At 41.7% G+C, this 24,893-nt stretch overlaps 1 protein-coding gene across 2 annotated transcripts in view; it reads left to right on the top strand.

The window, feature by feature from the left end:
• LOC124606353 (cyclic GMP-AMP synthase-like) overlaps positions 1-24,893 on the top strand; it is a 353,987-nt gene that overhangs the window by 40,165 nt on the left and 288,929 nt on the right. For both annotated transcript variants that reach the window (XM_047138335.1, XM_047138334.1), the window contains exon 2: positions 24,659-24,789. In XM_047138335.1, coding sequence (XP_046994291.1) covers positions 24,679-24,789 — 111 coding nt within the window. In that variant the 5' untranslated portion in view covers positions 24,659-24,678. The remainder of the gene's footprint in view (positions 1-24,658; positions 24,790-24,893) is intronic.

Genomic DNA, 24,893 nt, shown 5'->3' with positions numbered 1-24,893 from the left:
TGAACTGTTCATGCCGATGGTTGTTGTCTTGCAAACGCCCCCATTTGTTGACTTAGGGATTGAGATGTGGCTGCACGATCCATTACAGCCATGCAGATAAAATGCCTGTCATCTCAACTGGTAGTGATATGAGGTCGTTGGGATCCAGCACGACGTTCCGTATAACCCTCCTGAACCCGCCCATTCCATATTCTGCTAACAGTCATTGGATCTCGACCAACGCGAGCAGCAATGTCGCGATACGATGAACCACAATCGCGATAGGCTGCAATCCAACCTCTATCAAAGTCAGAAACGTGAAGGTACATATTTCTCCTCCGTATACGAGGCATCACAACAACGTTTCACCAGGTAACGCTGGTCAACTGCTGTTTGTGTATGAGAAATTGGTTGGAAACTTTCATCATGTCAGCACGTTGTAGGTGTCACCACCGGCGCCAACCTTGTGTAAATGCTCTGAAAAGATAATCATTTGCATATCACAGCATCTTCTTCCTGTCGGTTAAATTTCACATCTGTAGCACCTCATCTTTGTGGTGTAGCAATTTTACTGGCCAGTAGTGTATATTGTTCCTCTACTCAACTCTTTTTAAGTCTTGACTGTATTTATTCACTTCACTGCATGTTAATTGGACCAGATGACTGGCCAGTGCTGTTCAATTTAAATCCACCAGTAAATCTGTTTCCTATGTCAATGAATCTAACTGCATGTAACACACAGTGTATAACGTATCCTTATTATCATACTTAACTGTGCTTGAGACAGCTTGCCTTCCATGCTATGTAAAACAAAATTCAATTGCATACCAGCAAAAGCATTCACACATATTGTAATGTTATCACTTTATTCTTGTGTTGAACACAGTATATAAGAAGTCCGCATACAGAAGACTAGTGGAATCTATTCTTGGGTATTGCTTGTGTGTGTGGGATTGCCATCAGGTCAGATTAATGGAAGACATTGAAGCAACTCAAAAGTGTGCTGCTAGACTTTTTCCAGCAGGTTCAATCAACACATGAGTATTACAGAGTATTAACTCGAATGAGAATTCCTGGAGAGAAGACAAAACATTATTGAGAAAATTTAGAAAATAGGGATTTGAAGTTGACTGCAGAATGGTTTTACTACTGCCAATGTACAGTCTGCATTAGAACCACTTAGATAACAGAGACTAGGGCTCCTATGGATGCACAAAGATGGTTGTTTTTCCCTTGCTCTATTTGTGAGTGAAACAGATTAGAAAACAACCAGTAGTGGTTTAAGGTACCCTCCATGTTTCACTGTACCATAATTTGTGGAGTATGCACATAGATGTAGATAAACTTTGCACACATTTTTCTCTACTTCAAAATATTCTGGAGAATGCTCTTCTTGTTGATTTACTCAGACTACGATTCAAAGTCACTCAAACTGCTTCAATGTTTTGCAGCAAACATACAGTACATACATGTGGCTGCTGACACACCAAAACAGATACAGTAGCTTCAAATGTTTGATGTAATCTGTGTATTGTCTGTGGCCTGGGAGCCCACTAAGTGCCAAAATCAGCCCAAAACTTTCTGTGTCACTGTAATGCTGTTCGTCACCCTGAACAGTAAAACAAACTTCATCTGTTATGCGATGGTCAACCATTCTTTGTCCACGATTGCGGCAAACTGAAATGGTGGACTCACAATGGAAGCGATGAACTCTAAATGACATCTGGCATAATTCCCATGAACTGCATGAAGTTGAGTGCACAATTTGAAAGCTATTGCCCCAATAGTATATTTGTAGGATTAAAATTCAATTGGGTGACTTATCGTGTGCCACACTGGAGGACTGAGCCTTGAGGTAGGCCATTATTAATGGTCTTTTGGTCACTAGTAGTATTGCCATAAATTACCTGAAATTTTTTATCAGTTGGCATATTGCCAAGAAGTTGTGTAACAATAATGCAGATTCTGGGATGTAGCAATATGTAAATTAGGAGAAAGGCAATGGATCAATGCATGGAGCAGAGGACAAAACAGCATTCACACTAACTTCTGAGCACTTTTTTTTTCTGGAACAAGTACACACATGTTCACACACACAAGTGCACAGACACTGAAATGTATACTCCCTAATGGCCACTGCAAGACTTATTATTGATACCCAGTTATTGAAAGCAGTTGCCTGAGCTGGTGGAGGCGATGAGGGGGTAGGGAAGGACTCAAGGAGGGGGTAGCAGGCAAGAGGCATGTCTTTGGACAGATAGCTCTGCTGACACATAAAAAGATAAAAAGATCACAGAGGGTGGAGCAAAGAGAGATGTAGAAAGGGGGAGAGGGGGTGGGGGAGGGAGGAGGGAGAAAGAGAGAAAAATAAAAACAAGAGGCAGAAAGTAAGTCGAGAGAGAAGGGAGAGTGTATGAAAAGGAGAGAGAGCAGAGGGAGAGAGAGGAGAATGAGATAGACAAAGTGAAGGAGGGAATGCCAGCATGAGGGAGGAGAAGAAGAGTAGTGGAAGAAACCAGTGCACAGATAAGGAGTGATGTGGACAAAGGAGAGATGATAAAAGATAAGGTGAAGCAGTGGGAACAGGTTAGTGAAGGTTGAGATTAGGGATACTGTGAGAGTGCAGGGTATGCTGGAGAGGCAATTTCCATCTGTGCATTTCAGAGAAATTTGTGCCGTAAGGGGGAATCCAAATGGGCTGCAGGGTTAAGCAAGTGTAAAAGTCATTTGTCTTGTGGTGTGCATCATGTACAGCAACTGGATGACCAATTTGTGGTTTAAAACAGTTTGGCAGTGGATATTCATGCCAGTAGGCAGTTGCTTACTTCTCACGCCTACATAGAATGCTGTAAAGTAATTGCAACATAGCTGATATATAATATGGTTGCTTTCACATGTGGCCATGCTTTTTATTGGGTAGGAAATGGATGTGACTGGATTCCACTAGGAGGTGGTGGACAGGCATATGGTGCAGGTCTTGCAACTTTGTCAACCACAGGGTAAATGATACATGAGCTGCAGGATTGGGAGCAAAGTTGGAGTAGGGATGTTCTGTAGATTGGATGGGTGCCAAAACACTACTTTGTGTGATGTTGGTAGGATATCCCTAATCTCAAGGCACAACAAGAGGTAGTTGAAGCCTTGGTGGAGGATGTGGTTGAGCTCTCCATGACCAGTGTGACACTGGGTGATTAAAGGAGTGCTGTTCGGTTGCTGGCTAATAGATTTACTGGTTTCAGAGGAGCATGGCATGGGAGATTTAGTTATGGATGATATTGTCTGTCAGTAAAGGCTCTGGTAAGATTATCAGTATATTTGGACAACTATTACTTTCCACTGTAGATGTGGTGTCCACAAATGCTGAAGCTTAATGGAAGACACATTGTGACATGAAATGAGTGATAGCTGTCCAAGTGGAGGTACTATTGGTGGTTAGTGTGTTTGATGTGGAAAGACGCACTTATGCAGCCACCTGAAAGGTAGGAATTGACATTTAGAAAGATGTCAATGAGTTGTGAGGGGTCAGGTGAAGTGGAATTGGAAACAGGTATTGCTGTTATGGAGGAAATCCCAAATGTTGTCCTTGCCATGAGTTCAAATCATGAAGATTTCATTAATTAACCTAACCCAAACAGGAGGATAAAGTTGTTGACTGCTTAGAAAGAATACCTACAGATGACCCATAAATAAGTTAACATGGGATGGTGCCTTGATAGTATCCATAGCAGTACCACATATTTGTTGGTAGACTTGGCCTTCAAAAATGAAATAATTGTGAATTGAGAAATGATTGGCTCAAAAGATTGAGAAAGAGGTGGTTTGTTTGGTATCAGAAGCACAATGGGAAAGGCAGTGTTCCTTGGCCACAAGATCATGTGCATAAGGGATGCTGGTATACAATGATGTCACATCCACAATGATCAACAAGGAGCCTGGTGCTAACAGGAGGTGAACTGTGGAGAGGGGTGAAGCAAAGAGCAGTGTCTTGAAGGTAGGATGGGTGTACAGGCAATAGTTTGGAGATGTTGGTCACAAAGGCAGAGGTTCTTTCTGTGGGAGCATTATGCTCAGCCATAATGGTACAACCAGCAGGAAGACCTATTGGTCTGGGCTTGTGGAATTTGGGGAATAGGCAGAAGGTTGGAGTGCGAGGTGTTGCTGGTCTGATGAGAGAGTTGAACTCAGGTGTCAGGTTTGGTATGAACCTAAGGCCTTGCAGAGCTACTTATTTTCATGTTGGACTTCTGGAACAGGTCCATATTTCTAAGGTTTGTATGCAGATGTGTCAGAAAGTCACTATAATTCGTGTCCTCTGTGGTGGAGTCTTTGTCTGCAGGAAGGATCACAAGATCTGAACTGTTGTAGTGTGTTCCATAGGAGTGTGAAGGGATAAAGTTACAATGGATTCTTAGAACTAGCAAAAGAACATCTTGAGAAAACCAGGGCTCCACCAAGTTGGTCACTGCCAGTAAAACAGTGCATGTTTAGTGATTTCACAACATTACAGTATCACAGATGACACTTGCTGCCAATGTGTGATGCTGCCTGTAGACCTATTGCAACTCAGTTATGACCAATTGGAGGTACATGACATGCTCCACAATGGTAAATAATAGAAATTAGCACAAAGTAGCAATATTTAAGGAAGCTCAATCCAACCCATCATCATTAAACAGCTGGACACTGATGTGGCATCGAGCTTGTGCTACTCCACACCACGCCGATGATGCAGATGCTTCTGTCACAGCTGGGCACAAACTGCTGCCCACCCGAAAGACTTGGACCATCAGGAGGTAGCTCCAAACTCTGCTGCTGTCCTGAGAGTACAACAAAAGGGTCCAGTCATCTCCATCCCCACCAGGGCACCAACATAGACAACTACACTCCAAGCCTGGATGCGTAACACAGTCTGATGGTTACTGCTGCCTGCCACACTCATATGGCTAGGAAACAAGGGGACCTGCCAATGCAGCACAAGCAGCCCCTGCAATGGAATGCGCAGTCAGCAGCTGGACACCATGGCCTCTGGGGAGATGCCAACATAATATCCAGGCCACCCACTAGTGATTATAATCAAGCCTCAATAAAGAAGTCATTACAATCACACTCTACACCTTCTCCAGCTATATCTGTGTTGTAAGTGGCGTGGCAATGACTGCTGAGGGTGAACATAAAGAGGAAGATGGACAGCCACAAGACAGCTCCCAGAGCTTTAGACCTTCTGCAGCAGGGCTGCCATATGCAACGATAAGAGTAAGTGCCAAATTCAAAATTTTGTTCGAGCCTCTATAGTTGTCTTCCTGTTCTTTTTTCATCCTTTCACTGTTGGGTATACTGATACTTGTGCTCAGCCTTAATGGGACAACCAGTAGGGCTTGTGGTGTTTGGGGAGTTTTCAGAAGTTAGGCATTTCAGGTATTGCTGCTCTGAGGAGCAAGATTGATGCAGGCATCAGGTTTCCATGGAAATTCTGAGAGTATAGGATATGATGGCAAGATAGTTCAGAGAACTTAAGTGCTGGAAGGGATTATCCAAATGACCTGTATAGTGAAGTAGCTGTTTAAGTACTTATGTTGTAGTGTTCAGTTTCCACTGCTTTCCACTGCAGATGTGTCATCCACAAATGGGGACATTGTAAGACACAAACTTTTTGACGTGGAATGGGTGACAGCTCTCGGAGTGGAGGTACTGTTGGTGGTTGGCATATTTGATATGGACAGATGTATTTAGGGGGTTATGTGAGAAGTGGTAATCAATATGTAGCAAGGTGGCTTAATGAATTGAGAATGACAGACCAAGAGGATTTGAGACTAAGTTTTGCTCTTACGGAGGAAAGAGCAAATAGGCTAATGAAAATGTCACAATCAATCTGAACCAGAGAGGAGGATTTAGGTGTTGACTGGCTGTGTTGGATTTCCCCAAATGGCCCATAAATAAGTTGGCATAAGATGGTGCCGTATGAGTACAGACGGGAGTATCACAGATTTGTTTGTGGATTTGGCATGCATGTGTGTGTGTGTGTGTGTGTGTGTGTGTGTGTGTGTGTGTGTATTTGCAGTTTATGGGTGCTCAATGGCAAGGTTATCAGAAAAAGTGACATAATTGTGGGTCAATATGTGATTGGCTCAGCGGATTTGGAAAGGGACAACATGTTTGGTATCAGGATCATGCTGGGAATGACAATGTGCATAGATGATGTTGGTGTACAAGGATGTCACATCCACAATGACCAACAAGAAATCTGATGGTAATGGGACAGGAACTGTAGAGAGGAAGTGAGGAAAGTGAGCAGTATCTTGAATGTAGGATTAGTGGTTACAGGCAAAAATTTGGAGATGTGTGTCAACAAAGGCAATGTTTGTTCTGTGGGAGCATAGTACACAACCACAATAGGATGATTGGGTGTGAGACCTGTGGGGTTAAGCTTGAGGAAAATGTCACCAATGAATCTGGGATAGGTAAAAGATAGGAGGATTGGTTGTTGCTGATGTGAGGCAAGAGGTGGATTCATGGTGTCAGGTTTTGAGGTGAATTTAAAGCCTCGTGGATCTGATTGGGATCATGGCTGTGAGGTTTGTATGCTGAGTCAACAGAAAATTGAAGGAAGCCCTCACACACATCCTAAATATTGTATGGCACATGGTATACCACTTAATGTGCTTACTATTAACTTATCAGGCTGTCACCCATCCTACTGCAAGAACTTTCACCTTTACCAGTTCTGTCAGTCCCTCACCCTCACCAGTCTGGTCTTTCATAATAATACAATCCAAGCTGAAACCATACTAGACAGCCTCTATTCCTTTCACAGAATCCTTTACTCTGTGACCCCAACCTCCTGAAAGCCATCTCTGCAATGGAAACTCTTGCTCTTCTACAGTTGGAATAGCATCCCTAGCACTATCAGAGGAAGCTGTCCCAGCTGCTGCTGTCTTGTGCCTGCGTGACACTACCTAAATGTACAGCCAAGAAAAAGCTTACCACTGCAATTCAAATCTTCATTCAACCTCTCATAGCTCTCTGATTACACATTGCTGACCTACTCTGCCTTCCACATCCCCAAAAACTTCCTCCACCTTCCATGAAACACACTTCTCTGAGCACTCGTCCTATAACTTTGATGTCAATCTTTCACCAAAACTTTGTCACCAGCAGAGGTCTCAGTCTTTCTGACAGTCTTGCCTTTAGTCCTGTAACCAAATTCAACAATGCTGGACTTGCAAACAACCTTCTATCCTGTGCTTGTTCTTTGCAGTGGAAACATTTCTTTGCCACACACTCGACTGACAACAGGCAAACAAATCCCCATACAGAATTTTGTTTAAACCAGTTCCAACCTCCCTCCAGCTGTGGTGTTCCTCCCCTTCCACCCAGTGATCCTTTGGTAACCTTTCAGCAATTCCTCACTTTTAACCTGGGCTTCCCTTCCTTTCCTACGTCCCTTCCTGGTGAATCCAACATCACACCTGTAAAATGGTGCCTCTGTAGCTTAGTATGGACTATAATTGTCTGCTGAGGAGGATGCTTGGGAGCTGAAGAAGGTCCAATGATAGTTATAATGACTTCTTTATTGAGGCTTGATCATCAGCAGGCAGGGTGGAAATACGATGGTGTCTCCTCAGAGGTGATGGCCTTCAGCTGCTGACTGCACATTTCACTGCTAGGCAGATGGTGCTGCATTGTCCAGTTCCCATGTTTCCTGGCCATAGGGAGTGTGGCTGGCAGTGGCAGCCACAAGGACATTGGGCTGTGCCATGCTCCCAGGTTTGGAGCATAGTGGTCTGTGTTGGTGTTCCAGTGGAGGTGGGACTGACTGGACCTTGTGTGGTAGTCTCAGGACAGCAGCAGAGCATGGAGCTATCCTGTGGTGCCCAGAGGCATAGATTGTGGGCAGTGGTTTGTGACCCAGCTGTGTCAGAAGTGTCTGCATTATTAGCGTGGTATTGAGCAGTGCAAGCTCGATATCACATCACTTCCCAGCTGTTTGACGAAGATGGGCTTGTTCAAGCACTGTTGAATATTGCTCATCTCTACTGATTTCTGTTGTTTACCACAGGTAGTATTCCATGCTGAACTGTGTGGAACATGTTGGTGACCTCCAGCTGCTGTTACTGAGTTGCAATACTTCTGTACGCTACATCACAAGTCGGTGTCAGGTGCTGCCTGTCTTCACCGTAGTGTTGTGGAGTAGCTGACCACATAGCCCTTTGCTGGCTGCGATCAACTTGGCAGAGTCCTGGTTTCCTCATGATGCCTTGCTGCTGGTTCTAAGACTTGCTTATAATTTTATCCCTTTACATTCCTACCCACCACAAAGAAAATTCAACCTCAAATTTTATGGAAATTGAAGCACTAGTTATTTATATTTATTTTCACTTTGTATTTGTACGACACTCAAGTTATCACAATGTGTGTTATTTACTCAACTTAACTAGCACTTATCTGTACACAGAGGTCTTTGTTCATGGTGCACTTTGTCTGTCATCACATTGCTTCTAGTTGGTGCAATAGTGATAGTTTGAAACTGTAGCTTGAAGGTTGGCAGGAATGATGTTCGGACTACTTTCTGCTTGAGTTGGTAGTACATGAGTCCAGTTACTGTGTAAATTATACAGGTAGCTGAGGATGAAAATCTTGTAAATTACTAGCTGCTGCTGATGTTCTCTGTGGTACTTTTTTACATGTTGTAGCAGGTGTTATATTGACATGCAGCCATGTTATATGACTAACATTTGATCTAGAGAAGTGAGCAGGGTTGAGTCTAATGTATTACTTAGGAAAGTTAGGTTTTCAGTCAGCAAAATCTCAAGGGGTAGATCAGGTACATAAATAAAAGTTTGGGTTACATTCAGGATGGAACTGTCTGATGTTGCCCTTCTTCTTTCATAAACAAACTGAGTAATAAAAGAAATTTCCCCATGAAGCTAAAGCTCTACAACTAACATGTTTACAAATACATACTCACCCCCCAATGAGAATCTACCTGCTGGTCAAGCCTGCTGAGATATATACACATAACCCAAATAATCATTAACATAGCACATTAATTCATAAATGCATTGCTTTCACATTTATACTACTATTCTCTGATTACCTTATTATTCCTGTTCATAGCCTAAATGCATAATGATGTGTCACAATAACTACAGAACTATCTTGCTTTTCTTGCCTAATTTTTCCCTTTTACCTGGATTCTTCCCTCTCCTCCCTGAAATATGCTGCCAAAAGTGGGAGCAGCATCTCTGTAGTTCTCTTAAAATGACAAATCTGACGGATGTGGACTATTGTAGGGTGAGTGGAGAGTTGTAGCTTAACATTAACAGGTGATGTCATCTCTGTAATGTGAAAGGGCTCCTGTGTCACATTTCATCCTCATTCATGAAAGTGGGGGATTGGACTGAGCAAAGGTTAGGAATTTGTATGGGCACTGATAACTGCACACTTGACTGCCCCACATAGCAAACATCATCATCATCATCATCATCATTATCATCCTGTGTCACATGTGACGAACTTTCTAGTTTTTCCTTTTGATACATACAGGAAGACAATTATTGAACTATATGAAATAAAATCATTGTAACTTCTGAACAGATGAGAATTAGGATGCACATCTGCATGGTTTGGTTTAATGATGAAGCCCACTTTTGTTTGGATAGGTTCATCAATAAGCAAAATTGGCACATCTGGGGGACTGATAATCTACATTTCACCATCAAGAAGTCTCGTCACCCTTAACGGGTGACTGTATGGTGTGTGCAATGTCCAGTCACAGAATAATCAGTGCAATATGCAATATGCGTGATTTTACTATTTGTCTGTGTCACATCATCGCCAATGATGGCAGGTGTATCGAACATATCATAACCTAAATCTGAATATCTGAAGTGACATTTAAATGTTGACTAAAGTGTGTGCACATTGTAGTTTGTAACTAATTTATGATTTTCTTCATGTAGTTCAATAATTGTCACCCTGTATGAGTTGGTCATCATAACCAATTGGCCTGTGTGATACTTTGGTAACTGTACTTTCTTATTATGTGTCCTGTCTTGTCATTTGGTTTTCATCTTTTTCACCTATCAATAAAAAGTTTTTAAATGTTTAGAGAAAATTTTTGCTGCTGAAATGTCATGTTCTGGGGTAGACTTGCAGTAATCAGAAGGAGATGGCACCTTCTGACCAAAAACAACCACATAGGATAACCCTGTGCTCTCATAGTTCTTTTAATTGTACACTGCTGCAAAGTATATAAGTAAGATGCCCCAGTTGTCATGCTGTAAGTAAACCTGTTAGCTTAGCATCTTCACTATTGTCTGAAGAACCCTTTCTGTTTGACTCTTTACCTGTGGATGTAATGCACTAATCTGAAGTTTTTTAATGTGCAATAACTGGTGTAACTTTCATTAAATGGGACATAAAGTTTGTCCCTTGGTCAGTTATTATTGTTTCAGGTGTACCAAATTTTAGTATGTACCGTTTTGCCATTACTTGTCCTACTGTTTTGGCCTGCTGGCTATCAAAGAAACAAAACACAAAAAATGATCGAGTGTCATCAAAACATACCAGTTTTTTGCTCATGTTTCCACAAAAGGTCCAAGCACATCCATCTCAAGCCTCTGAAATGGTTTATCTTCCTCAGGGAGCCTTTGTAATATAATTTTTTGTTAACTGAACTCTGCCTTTTGTGCATGTGGTGTACAATTCTTTACATAATATTTCATATCCTGTCTGCATGTTACCCACCAGTAATTTTGCTCAGCTCTGCATTCAGTTGTTCTGCAACCAGCAGGTCCTGCTAAAATTGAATCATGGGCCTGTCTCAGCAATTTGTTTCATAATCATTCCGACACTACTCATAGTTCGGTACAATATACCTTCATCTGTGCTGAACTGTGGCTAACTGAGAAACTGCTGACAATCTTGGGTTATTGCTTTGAGCTTCAGTCCATTTATTCTGGTCTGTGGCAGTACATTCCAAAGCCTGTACTTTGTGGCTCGGACTGTGCATTTGTGTGTGACCTTCCTGGACAATGTATTACTTTGAAATCAAGCTCACGGAGACATAATACCTATCAGGTTAAGCTACTACTTGGATCTTTAAGTCCTTATAACCATTTGAGTGCTGCATGATCATTTATTATTTTAAAGCATTTATTTATTTTATTTATTTATTTATTTCATGTTCCATAGATCTCGTATTGTGAGCACGTCACATGCGATGTGGAGCGAGTCAAACATACAAAACAACAAACATACAAAAAGATACAAAACAGTCTTCACTAAATATATAAAAAATGTTCTACATAACTGAATATAGTTAATACAAAGTTTAGAGAAAAAACAGATATTGTACTTATAACAGCAGATTTCTTTGAGTGTTAATACAAAATTTCATGTTTTAATTTGGAGAAAAATTGCAAGCACATTTCTTTGTTAACAAGATGGATAATTCTATCTAAATGCTATTTCCCTTTTTGCATCATAAAACTCTTCTAATGTATAAACAGACATAGTTAACAAATATTCCTGTAGTTTTGCTTTAAAAAGAGATTCATTTTCTCTTAAACATTTTATCTGGTCAGGGAGATGGTTAAAAATTTTTGTTCCTGACCATTTGACACCTCTCTGAACAACTGTCAGGTTCTTAAGTTCACAATGAGGATTTTCTTTCCCTCTTGTATTATATTTGTGGTAGTTCTTATTTGATGGATATTGTGCAGGGTTCTTAATTACAAAACACATCAGCGAATATATGTACTGGGATACAGTGGTCATTATTTGCAGCTTTTTGAAAAGGTTACGGCATGATGTCCTAGGGGGTACTCTGCACATAATTCTAATAGCCCTTTTCTGGGCCACAAAAATTTTCTTTGCCAAAGCTAAATTTCCCCAAAAGATAATTCCGTAATACATAACGGAGTGAAAATACCCATAGTATGCGGACTTCATAGTGGTTAAATCTCCAATGGAAGACATCATTCTGATAGCATACATAGCTGAGCTCAATTTTTTTAGGGTCTGTTGTATATGGAAGGACCAGTTAATTTTGCTATCAATATGTTCTCCAAGAAATTTAGACACATCCAATCTTTCTATTGGTTGATTTCCACATGTTACATTTATTTCTCTCACTTTTTTTGTTTTTGTATGGAACTGGATAAAATTTGTCTTACTTAAGTTTAGAGAGAGATCATTAACACTGAACCAGTTAATAACTTCAGAGAGTATGTTGTTAACTGACTCCTCGAAATTAACATCTGATTTTCCACTCATGAAGATGGTGGTATCATCAGGAAAAGGAGTAAATTTGCAAGGCAGGCTTGCACACAATGGTAAATCATTTTTAAACACCAAAAACAACAGTGGCCCCAGAATTGAGCCTTGAGGCACACCACAACTAATAGAAGTCCATTCAGACTGAGCAGAGGTAACCCTTGACTCATCTGATCTGTTTAAAATTACTTTCTGTTTTCTTTACTGAAGATAAGATTGCAGCCAGTTACCTGTGACGCCCCTTATTCCAAGTAGTTTGGCTTTCTGCATGAGATTGTGGTGATCTACACAATCAAATGCCTTTGATAAGTCACAGAAAACACCAATTCCTATCATTTTTTGATTTAGACATTCAAGTACTTCATTTGTAGGTGCACACACTGCATCCTCAGTTGAACAGCCCCTTTGAAATCCAAACTGGCTCTTGTTGATAAGTCTGTTCATTATGAGGTGTTCAGTAATTTTATTGTGCATTAATTTTTCTAGAATTTTAGAGAAGGCTGTTAACAGTGAAATAGGGTGGTAGTTAGTGAGCTCAGCTCTACCACCCTTCTTGTGTAGGGGCTTGACAATGGCATACTTGAGTCTTTCAGGAAAAATGCCTTGTTGAAATGAAGCATGAAAAATATGGCACAGAATATCACTAATCCATATACATGAAAATTTCAATAAATTATTGGATACATTATCTACTCCTGCAGAGTCCTTACACTTTAAAGACCAGATGACTGTTTGAATTTCCTCTACAGTGATAGGATTAATGTACATTTCTGGTATTATGTTGGAGTATGCATCCTGACATAAAGTCATAGCTTCCTCAACAGAGGGCCTACAGCCAATTTGTTGGGTTACTGATAGGAAATGTTTGTTAAAAATTTCAGCTACACTTTTTTGATTTTCTATTAAATTACCCCCATGCCTGATTTTTATGTCATTTGTGTCGCTTGTTTTTGTCTTTGTCTCACTTGTTATAATGTTCCAAATTGTTTTCATTTTATTATTAGATTTATCTATTTTCTCCTTATAGAAAAGGGCTTTTGACTTCTGTATTATTTTCTTTGTCCACTGTTCGTGGTCTCGCGGTAGCATTCTCGCTTCCCGAGCATGGGGTCCCGGGTTCGATTCCCGGCGGGGTCAGGAATTTTTCCTGCCTCAAGATGACTGGGTGTTGTTGTGTCGTCTTCATCATCATCATTCATCCCCATCACGGTTGGAGGAAGGCAATTGCAAACCACCTCCACTAGGACCTTGCTTAGTAAAGCGGTGCGGGTCTCTCGCATCGTTCCCCTACGCTCTGTAAAGAAGCATGGGACTTCATTTCATTTCCATTACTTTCTTTAAAATTTTGCAGTACAATCTATAATGATTCCATTTTTGTGTATCATTAGTTGTTCTGATTTTAGCATAAATTTCTCTTTTAGTTCTGCATGACTGTTTAATACCTTCTGTGATCCAAGGCTTACTTACGGAATTTGGTTTAATATTTTTGACCCATTTCTTTGGAAAATATTCTTTGAAAAGGGCAGAAAAATCATTTATCAAATAGTTAAATTTGTCATTAGCATTATCAGTGTTGTAAATAAAGGACCAGTCCATTAGCTACAACTTACAGTTGACATCAGAAGTTATTCTGAACGTTAGTGCTGACATTTCATTGGCATCTGTTGAATAATTCCTTTCTGCTTAATTAAGCTGTCTGGATGCTACGGGGTGTTCCTGTCCATCTATTTCCTTACTCAAGACATAACCTAAGGTGAAATTACTGGAGTCACGGGACAGTATGAAATGTTGCTGAAAATCTGGATAGGCAAGAACTGAGCTAAATTAAACAAGTCTTTTATTTTTTTAAATGCTGTTTCATGGTGTGGTAATCTATTAAATGGTATCCCTTTCCTTAACAGCTGTACGAGGTGTCTCAAAATTTCTGCAAATTTTGGGACATATTTGCAATAAAAATTGATGAAGCCTAAATGTGATTCCAATTTCTTTATTGTAGTGGGTGCTGTAAAATTTTGTATGGCATCAAGTCACAGATTGGAGTAAATCCAATTTTGGGTGATAATATGCCCCAAATACAGCACGTCCTGTAAAATGAAATGGCACATTTACAACCTAATGGTTAATCCTGCTGCACGTAGATAGTCACAAACTTCACTTAAATGCAGTATATACTACTTAATGTCTTTGTAATATATGATTATGGTCATCTAAATGCACTACGTGTTGCTTCAGTTTTAATCCTTGAAGTACACTATCTAATAAATGCTGGAAAGTAGCGAGTGTGTTTTTCAGACCAAAAGGCATATGATGATATTGATAATGATCAGAAGGGGTTGAGAATGCTGTCTTTTGATGATCTTCAGGTGCTACCACTAATCAGTGGTATCCACTTCATAGGTCCTTAGTTGTAAAATATTGACACTGGCTGAGGTTATCAAATGTTTCAGTTATATCTGGTATCTGACTTTTTTTTTAAATTTAAGTAGAAGTAGTTGCAACAGAACTGATATATTTTGCTGCCAACAGGCAACTTTTTTGATACAATAATGACCGGTTCTGACCAGGGGTTATTACTTTTTTTATGATCCCATCTTCAACCTGTTGACTTAAAATTTCTGTCATGATTGGCTATAAAGTTTGAGGAATATGAATTTTAAAAAAAGTGCTTTATTTCCAATGGGAATATGATGTTGAGCTAGTGGTGTGGCAGGTAATGGGCCAGGAGGATCAAACAATGCAATGTATTCTTCTAAAAGTCTTTCCATGCCTCCTTGTTTTGCCCCTCTGGATGTGCTACTTTATTTTTCAGTGCAGTCAAGCTGACTGTCTGTGCTGGTGTTGTGTAATTTAATGTGAAATCCCTGTCCAATTTGTCTTCATCTAGTATTTCCAAATTTGCTATTGGGTTATCATGTGACAGTTATCTCTCCTCGTGGCTGAAGTTATCAATACAGACAGGCACTACTTTTCTTCCTTCAATTTTCCACACATCTCCAAACTTTTGCCTGTAACCACTCGTCCTACATTCAAGATACTGCTCACCTTCCTCACTTCCTCTCTACAGTTCCTGTCCCATTACCATCAGATTTCTTGTTGGTCATTGTGGATGTGACATCCTTGTACACCAACATCATCTATGCACATCGTCATTCCCAGCATGATCCCTTTCCAAATCCGCTGAGCCAATCACATATTGACCCACAATTATGTCACTTTTGCTGATAACCTAGCCATTGAGCACCCATAAACTGCAAATACACACACACACACACACACACACACACACACACACACACACACACACACACACACACACACATGCATGCCAAATCCACAAACAAATCTGTGATACTCCCGTCTGTACTCATACGGCACCATCTTATGCCAACTTATTTATGGGCCATTTGGGGAAATCCAACACAGCCAGTCAACACCTAAATCCTCCTCTCTGGTTCAGATTGATTGTGACATTTTCATTAGCCTATTTGCTCTTTCCTCCGTAAGAGCAAAACTTAGTCTCAAATCCTCTTGGTCTGTCATTCTCAATTCATAAAGCCACCTTGCTACATATTGATTACCACTTCTCACATAACCCCCTAAATACATCTGTCCATATCAAATATGCCAACCACCAACAGTACCTCCACTCCGAGAGCTGTCACCCATTCCATGTTAAAAAGTTTGTGTCTTACAGTGTCCCCATTTGTGGATGACACATCTGCAGTGGAAAGCAGTGGAAACTGAACACTACAACATAAGTACTTAAACAGCTACTTCACTATACAGGTCATTTGGATAATCCCTTCCAGCACTTAAGTTCTCTGAACTATCTTGCCATCATATCCTATACTCTCAGAATTTCCATGGAAACCTGATGCCTGCATCAATCTTGCTCCTCAGAGCAGCAATACCTGAAATGCCTAACTTCTGAAAACTCCCCAAACACCACAAGCCCTACTGGTTGTCCCATTAAGGCTGAGCACAAGTATCAGTATACCCAACAGTGAAAGGATGAAAAAAGAACAGGAAGACAACTATAGAGGCTCAAACAAAATTTTGAATTTGGCACTTACTCTTATCGTTGCATATGGCAGCCCTGCTGCAGAAGGTCTAAAGCTCTGGGAGCTGTCTTGTGGCTGTCCATCTTCCTCTTTATGTTCACCCTCAGCAGTCATTGCCACGCCACTTACAACACAGATATAGCTGGAGAAGGTGTAGAGTGTGATTGTAATGACTTCTTTATTGAGGCTTGATTATAATCACTAGTGGGTGGCCTGGATATTATGTTGGCATCTCCCCAGAGGCCATGGTGTCCAGCTGCTGACTGCGCATTCCATTGCAGGGGCTGCTTGTGCTGCATTGGCAGGTCCCCTTGTTTCCTAGCCATATGAGTGTGGCAGGCAGCAGTAACCATCAGACTGTGTTACGCATCCAGGCTTGGAGTGTAGTTGTCTATGTTGGTGCCCTGGTGGGGATGGAGATGACTGGACCCTTTTGTTGTACTCTCAGGACAGCAGCAGAGTTTGGAGCTACCTCCTGATGGTCCAAGTCTTTCGGGTGGGCAGCAGTTTGTGCCCAGCTGTGACAGAAGCATCTGCATCATCGGCGTGGTGTGGAGTAGCACAAGCTCGATGCCACATCAGTGTCCAGCTGTTTAATGATGATGGGTTGGATTGAGCTTCCTTAAATATTGCTACTTTGTGCTAATTTCTATTATTTACCATTGTGGAGCATGTCATGTACCTCCAATTGGTCATAACTGAGTTGCAACAGGTCTACAGGCAGCATCACACATTGGCAGCAAGTGTCATCTGTGATACTGTAATGTTGTGAAATCACTAAACATGCACTGTTTCACTGGCAGTGATCAACTTGGTGGAGCCCTGGTTTTCTCAAGATGTTCTTTTGCTAGTTCTAAGAATCCATTGTAACTTTATCCCTTCACACTCCTACGGAACACACTACAACAGTTCAGATCTTGTGATCCTTCCTGCAGACAAAGACTCCACCACAGAGGACATGAATTATAGTGACTTTCTGACACATCTGCATACAAACCTTAGAAATATGGACCTGTTCCAGAAGTCCAACATGAAAATAAGTAGCTCTGCAAGGCCTTAGGTTCATACCAAACCTGACACCCGAGTTCAACTCTCTCATCAGACCAGCAACACCTCGCACTCCAACCTTCTGCCTATTCCCCAAATTCCACAAGCCCAGACCAATAGGTCTTCCTGCTGGTTGTCCCATTGTGGCTGAGCATAATGCTCCCACAGAAAGAACCTCTGCCGTTGTGACCAACACCTCCAAACTATTGCCTGTACACCCATCCTACCTTCAAGACACTGCTCTTTTGCTTCACCCCTCTCCACAGCTCACCTCCTGTTAGCACCAGACTCCTTGTTGATCATTGTGGATGTGACATCATTGTATATCAGCATCCCTTATGCCATGATCTTGTGGCCAAGGAACACTACCTTTCCCATTGTGCTTCTGATACCAAACAAACCACCCCTTTCCTAATTCTTCTAACCACTCACATCTCTACCCATAGTTATTTCAATTTTGAAGGTCAAGTCTACCAATGAATATGTGGTCCTGTTATGGATACTATCAAGGCACTATCCCATGTGAACTTATTTATTGGACATCTGGAGGTATCCTGTATGGTTCAGATTAACTCATGACATTTTCATGATTTGGACTTACGGCAAGGACAACTGGGATTTCCATAACAGCAATACCTGCTTCCAAATCCACTTCACCTGACCCCTCACAACTCATTGACACATTTCTAAATGTCAATTCCTACCTTTCAGATGGCTGTATAATTATGTCTTTCCATATCAAACACACCAACCACCGACAGTACCTCCACTTGGACAGCTATCACTCATTTCATTTCAGAATGTGTCTTTCATAAAGATTCGCCATTTGTGGACACCGCATCTACAGTGGAAAGTAATAGTTGTCAAAATATACTGATAACCTTACCAAAGCCTTTACTGACAGACAATATCATCCATAAATAAATGCCAGCCGGGGTGGCCAAGCGGTTAAAGGCGCTACAGTCTGGAACCGCGTGACCGCTGTGGTCGCAGGTTCGAATCCTGCCTCGGGCATGGATGTGTGTGATGTCCTTAGGTTAGTTAGGTTTAAGTAGTTCTAAGTTCTAGGGGACTGATGACCATAGAAGTTAAGTCCCATAGTGCTCAGAGCCATTTGAACCATAAATAAATCTCCCATGTCATCTGCTCCTCTGAAACCAGTAAAACTGTTAACTAGCAACCGAGTGGCACTTCTCTGATCCATTAGTACCATCCTGGCCTTGAAAAACTCAACCACATCTTCCACCAAGGCTTCAGCTATCTCTTGTTGTGCCCTGAAATGCACATCATACAAAGCAGTGTTTTACACCCACCCAATCTACAGAATACCCTTGCCCATTCCTTCTCCAGTTCTGCTCCCAATCCTGCAGCCCATGGATCATTCCCCAGTGGTCAAAAAAAGTGCAACATCCACCCCATGCACCCAGTCATCATCTCCTAGTGCAGTTCCTATCCAGTAAAAGGCACAGTCACATGTAAAAACACTTACATTACTCACTGAAGAGCAAAGAAACTGGTACACTTGCGTAATACACTCCTGGAAATTGAAATAAGAACACCGTGAATTCATTGTCCCAGGAAGGGGAAACTTTATTGACACATTCCTGGGGTCAGATACATCACATGATCACACTGACAGAACCACAGGCACATAGACACAGGCAACAGAGCATGCACAATGTCGGCACTAGTACAGTGTATATCCACCTTTCGCAGCAATGCAGGCTGCTATTCTCCCATGGAGACGATCGTAGAGATGCTGGATGAAGTCCTGTGGAACGGCTTGCCATGCCATTTCCACCTGGCGCCTCAGTTGGACCAGCGTTCGTGCTGGACGTGCAGACCGCGTGAGACGACGCTTCATCCAGTCCCAAACATGCTCAATGGGGGACAGATCCGGAGATCTTGCTGGCCAGGGTAGTTGACTTACACCTTCTAGAGCACGTTGGGTGGCACGGGATACATGCGGACGTGCATTGTCCTGTTGCAACAGCAAGTTCCCTTGCCGGTCTAGGAATGGTAGAACGATGGGTTCGATGACGGTTTGGATGTACCGTGCACTATTCAGTGTCCCCTCGACGATCACCAGTGGTGTACGGCCAGTGTAGGAGATCACTCCCCACACCATGATGCCGGGTGTTGGCCCTGTGTGCCTCGGTCGTATGCAGTCCTGATTGTGGCGCTCACCTGCACGGCGCCAAACACGCATACGACCATCATTGGCACCAAGGCAGAAGCGACTCTCAACGCTGAAGACGACACGTCTCCATTCGTCCCTCCATTCACGCCTGTCGCGACACCACTGGAGGCGGGCTGCACGATGTTGGGGCGTGAGCGGAAGACGGCCTAACGGTGTGCGGGACCGTAGCCCAGCTTCATGGAGACGGTTGCGAATGGTCCTCGCCGATACCCCAGGAGCAACAGTGTCCCTAATTTGCTGGGAAGTGGCGGTGCGGTCCCCTACGGCACTGCGTAGGATCCTACGGTCTTGGCGTGCATCCGTGCGTCGCTGCGGTCCGGTCACTGATCGACGGGCACGTGCACCTTCCGCCGACCACTGGCGACAACATCGATGTACTGTGGGGACCTCACGCCCCACGTGTTGAGCAATTCGGCGGTACGTCCACCCGGCCTCCCGCATGCCCACTATACCCCCTCGCTCAAAGTCCGTCAACTGCACATACGGTTCACGTCCACGCTGTCGCGGCATGCTACCAGTGTTAAAGACTGCGATGGAGCTCCGTATGCCACGGCAAACTGGCTGACACTGACGGCGGCGGTGCACAAATGCTGCGCAGCTAGCGCCATTTGACGGCCAACACCGCGGTTCCTGGTGTGTCCGCTGTGCCGTGCGTGTGATCATTGCTTGTACAGCCCTCTCGCAGTGTCCGGAGCAAGTATGGTGGGTCTGACACACCGGTGTCAATGTGTTCTTTTTTCCATTTCCAGGAGTGTATTATGAAGGGCCCCTGCGAGCACGCAAAAGAACCTCAACATGATGTGGTATGGTTTCAACTAACTTCTGAAGTAGTGCTGGAGGGAATTTACTCCATAAATCTTGCATGTCTGTCTATAAATCCACAAGAGTACAAGGGGATGGAGGTCTCTTCTGAACAGCATGTTGCAAGACATCCCTGATATACTCAATAACGTTAATGTCATGGGAGTTTGGTGGCCAGCGTAAGTGTTTAAACTCAGAAGAGTGTTCCTGGAGCTGCTCTCTAGCAATTCTGTATGTGTGGGGAGTCGCATTGTCCTGCTGGAATTGCCTAAGATGATCAGACAGGATGCTTATGTAGAAGTCACCTGTCAGAGTCGTATCTAGACATATCAGGGGTCCCATATCACTCCAACTGCACATGCCCCACATCATTACAGAGCCTCCACCAGCTTGAACAGCCCCCTGCTGACATGCAGGGTCCATGGATTCATAAGGTTGTCTCCATACCCGTACATGTCTATCCACTCAATACAATTTGAAACGAGACTCATCTGACCAGGCAATGTGTTTCCAATCATCAACAGTCCAATGTTTGTGTTGATGGGCCTATGTTGTTGTTGTTGTGGTCTTCAGTCCTGAGACTGGTTTGATGCAGCTCTCCATGCTATTCTATCCTGTGCAAGCTTCTTCATCTCCCAGTACCTACTGCAGCCTACATCCTTCTCAACCTGCTTAGTGTATTCATCTCTTGGTCTCCCTCTATGATTTTTACCCTCCACGCTGCCCTCCAATACTAAATTGGTGATCCCTCGATGTCTCAGAACATGTCCTACCAACCGATCCCTTCTTCTAGTCAATGTGCCACAAGCTCCTCTTCTCCCCAATTCAATTCAATACCTCCTCATTAGTTACTTGATCTACCCATCTAATCTTCAGCATTCTTCTGTAGCACCACATTTCAAAAGCTTCTATTCTCTTCTTGTCTAAACTATTTATCATCCATGTTTCGCTTCTATACATGGCTACACTCCATACAAATACTTTCAGAAATGACTTCAAGCTTGTGTCATGAAGCCATCAAGGGTACATGAGTGGCCTTTGGCTCCAAAAGCGTGTATTAATGATGTTTTATTGAGTGGTTCACATGCTGACACTTGTAAATGGCCCAGGATTGAAATCTGCATCAATCATGTTGAAAGATTCTCTTCAGATGTCATTGGTCCCGTTCTTGCAGGATCTTTTTCCAGCCACAGGGACATCAGAGATATGATGTTTTACCAGATATGTAGTACACCACGTTGAAACTCACTTAAATCCTGATAACGTGCCATTATAGCAGCAGTAACTGATCTAACAACTGCACCAGACACTTATTGTCTTATATAGGCATTGCCGACTGTAGTGCTGTATTCTGGGATACTAATTACTGCTTCCCAATATATTTATTCCTTAATGAAATTTGTCATTAAAAATACATCACTTTTTCAAACCAACAGCTCAATTCGTGGAACCAATACTAGAAATAAGAATAATCTTCACAAGGATTTAAAGTCACTTAGTCTTTTACAAAAAGGTGTGCATTATTCAGGAACACACATTTCCAATAATTTGCCAGAAGCCATAAAAAGCTTAACAGCCAATGAAATTCAGTTTAAGAGAAGCCTAAAGGATTTATTGGTGGCCAACTCCTTCTACTCCATTGATGAATTTATCAGTAAAAACTAACTGATTTGTATATGTGTCTGCCTGTGTCTGTATATGTGCGGATGGATATGTGTGTGTGTGCGAGTGTATACCTGTCCTTTTTTCCCCATAAGGTAAGTTTTTCCACTCCCGGGATTGGAATGACTCCTTACCCTCTCCCTTAAAATCCACATCCTTTCGTCTTCCCCTCTCCTTCCCTATTTCCTGCTGAAGCAACCTTGGGCTGCGAAAGCTTGAAATTTGTGCATGTGTTTGTGTGTTTTTCTATTGTGTCTATCTACCAGTGCTTTTCTCGTTTGGTAAGTCACAGCATCTCTGTTTTTTATATATATTTCTCCCACATGGAATGTTTCTTTCTATTATATAAACAACCACCATTTCAGTGCAGTAATGTGTTCATTGTAAATAAGTATTATAGTAGTTGTATTACATGTTTATTACATTATAAATAAATAAATAAACTTTTTTATTTTAAATTCAGTGCTTTATTATTTGTAAAATGACTCTTTCATATAGTTTTCATTAAAAAATGACGATCATTCCACTTGAGACCTGTGGAATGGTACATTAGATTATTTGTTTTAGTTGTAAATATTTGTCATGTATTGTTGTTTTTTTGACATGTTCTACATCCTGGAGGACCTCCTCACTACGGATCAATTGGAATGAAAGTTAATCTAATCTAATCTAATCTACCTGTTAACATTTCTCTGTATTTGAATACACATGCCTATATCAGTTTCTTTGGTGCTTCAGTGTATATTATCTATATTGTAATTATTGTACAGCATTCTATGTAGGCATGGCAAGTGACAATTGTCTACTGACAAGAATGTCCACTGCCTTACTGTGGCAAATCACTAATTGACCGTGCAGTGGCTGTACATGCTGCACACCACAAGACAAATGACTTCAACAGCTGCTTCACTCTGCAGACCATTTGGATATTCCCTTCCAGCACAAGTTTTTCTAAACTGTGCAGATGGGAATTTTCCTTCCAACATATCCTTTGCTCTCATAGCCCCCTTAGCCTAGACCACCACACTGCCTCACTTTATCTTTTACTATTTCTCTTGTATCCATATCACTGCCCATCCATCCAGATTGAGCACTTCCTTCTCCCACCACTCTTCCTCCCCTCCCCGCCCCCCCCCCCCCCCCCGCCCCCCATGCTGACATTCTCTCTCATCTTCTTCTTCCTCCCTCCCTTTCACACCTTTTAAAGTCCTTTCTCTTTCTCTCTCTTCATCTTCATCTTTCTCTTTTGCCCCTCCCTTCTCCTCTTTCTTTCTCCCCTCTTGCTCTTTCTACATCTCTCTTTGTTCCACCCTCTGTGATCTTTTCGTCTTCTTGTGCAGCTGTGGAGTCGTCTGTGCAAAGACCTGCCTCTTGCCCATTACCCCCTTGTTGCATCCTTCCCTACCCCCTCCCCACAATCATCAGCTCAGACAACAGCTTTCAATAACTGAGGGAGTATTCATTTGGGTGTCGTGTTTGGTAGTCGTATGTGTGAGTATGTGTACTTCTGATAGAAAAAGATCTAATGCTCAATAGCTACTGTGGATACTGTTTTCTGTTATATGTTTCTGTGCTTCATGCTTCGATCTGATATAGGTGAACGGCTGCCTTTCCCTTATTTTACATGTTAAGAATTTGTGCTATTCTTCTGCACAGTATTATACTGAGTAACTGACAGACAACTACCTGCCTCCACATGGTATCATTAGCTTCAGACAGATCAATAAATACAGCAGAGATCTTCAGTTTTTTTCTGGAAGCTAGCTTCTATGTAAATTGTCAGCAAAAGCACTTTAATGACACAACTATGGTTTGGTCAAAATCTAGCCTTTTCAAGAAGAATCTTTCCAAGTATCTCAATGCATATCCTATTACACAGCAGCCTCATGAGTAATTTGCACATCATTCTCATAAAGGCAATAATATGGAAAATTTGAAGCTTGCTTTTGGATTTACCTGATTTTAAGATAATGATTGTTTGTGTTTCATAACTCATGGAATGAATCATCACTGCTGCTCTGTTTATCATGTTTCAGTGCTCTGATGGGGTTCCCTCATGCTGCAGTTTTAAACTCATTTCAAACAAGTGATGGTACATTGTGTGCAGTACTTGTTTGCTGGCATATTGTGCAAGTTGTTTAACATGTTTTCTCCATTTATTATTAACTAACATTTTACACGAAAGATTTCATTCAGTCTTGGTTGAGCAAGGAATGCACTTGTATGGTCACAAATGTCTTTGCTGCTGAATACCATAAACATTATCTTGTTCAAATTTACAATTTTAAGTAATCTTCTGCATACAACTACACATGTGTTATTAGTTGAAATATATTCAATTCTTTCATGTGCTTCCAAATTTTGTTCTTCATTTACTTGTGTCATGTCATCAGTATAGAGTATTTTCTGTGCATAGAAGAAGTTACCCTATATTATTCATATATTAAGGGTTTTTCCTCATCACTTTCAAGATTTGAATATGGGAATGTTTTTGAAATGAACTATTACTACTGGAAATAGGAAGTCATAGTTCTTGTGGTAGCAGTATACATAAGTAAGTTTTTGTGTGTGTAAAATCATGATGAATAGTTGGTCATTAATTAGTCATAATAATTTCTTTCTTTCTTTTTAGACTGTCATTTGATCTCTAGAATGGCTACGTCTAAGTATCATAAATTGGAAGTGTCAATCCACAAAATTTTGCAAGGAGGCGTGACACTTGATGAAGAAGAAACAAAGAAATGTAACAAACATCTGGAAGAGGTATTATTCTAGTGTTTTGCTGACACAGAGTTTTTGGATTATTTCTACTCTATTGCTCTAATTGTATTGTGTGTAAAATAGAAGTCAATAATAATATATACTTT

This window comes from Schistocerca americana, chromosome 3, assembly GCF_021461395.2.
Source record: "Schistocerca americana isolate TAMUIC-IGC-003095 chromosome 3, iqSchAmer2.1, whole genome shotgun sequence".
Classification (NCBI taxonomy): Eukaryota; Metazoa; Arthropoda; class Insecta; order Orthoptera; family Acrididae; genus Schistocerca; species Schistocerca americana.
This window is presented reverse-complemented; position numbering and strand designations above follow the sequence as displayed.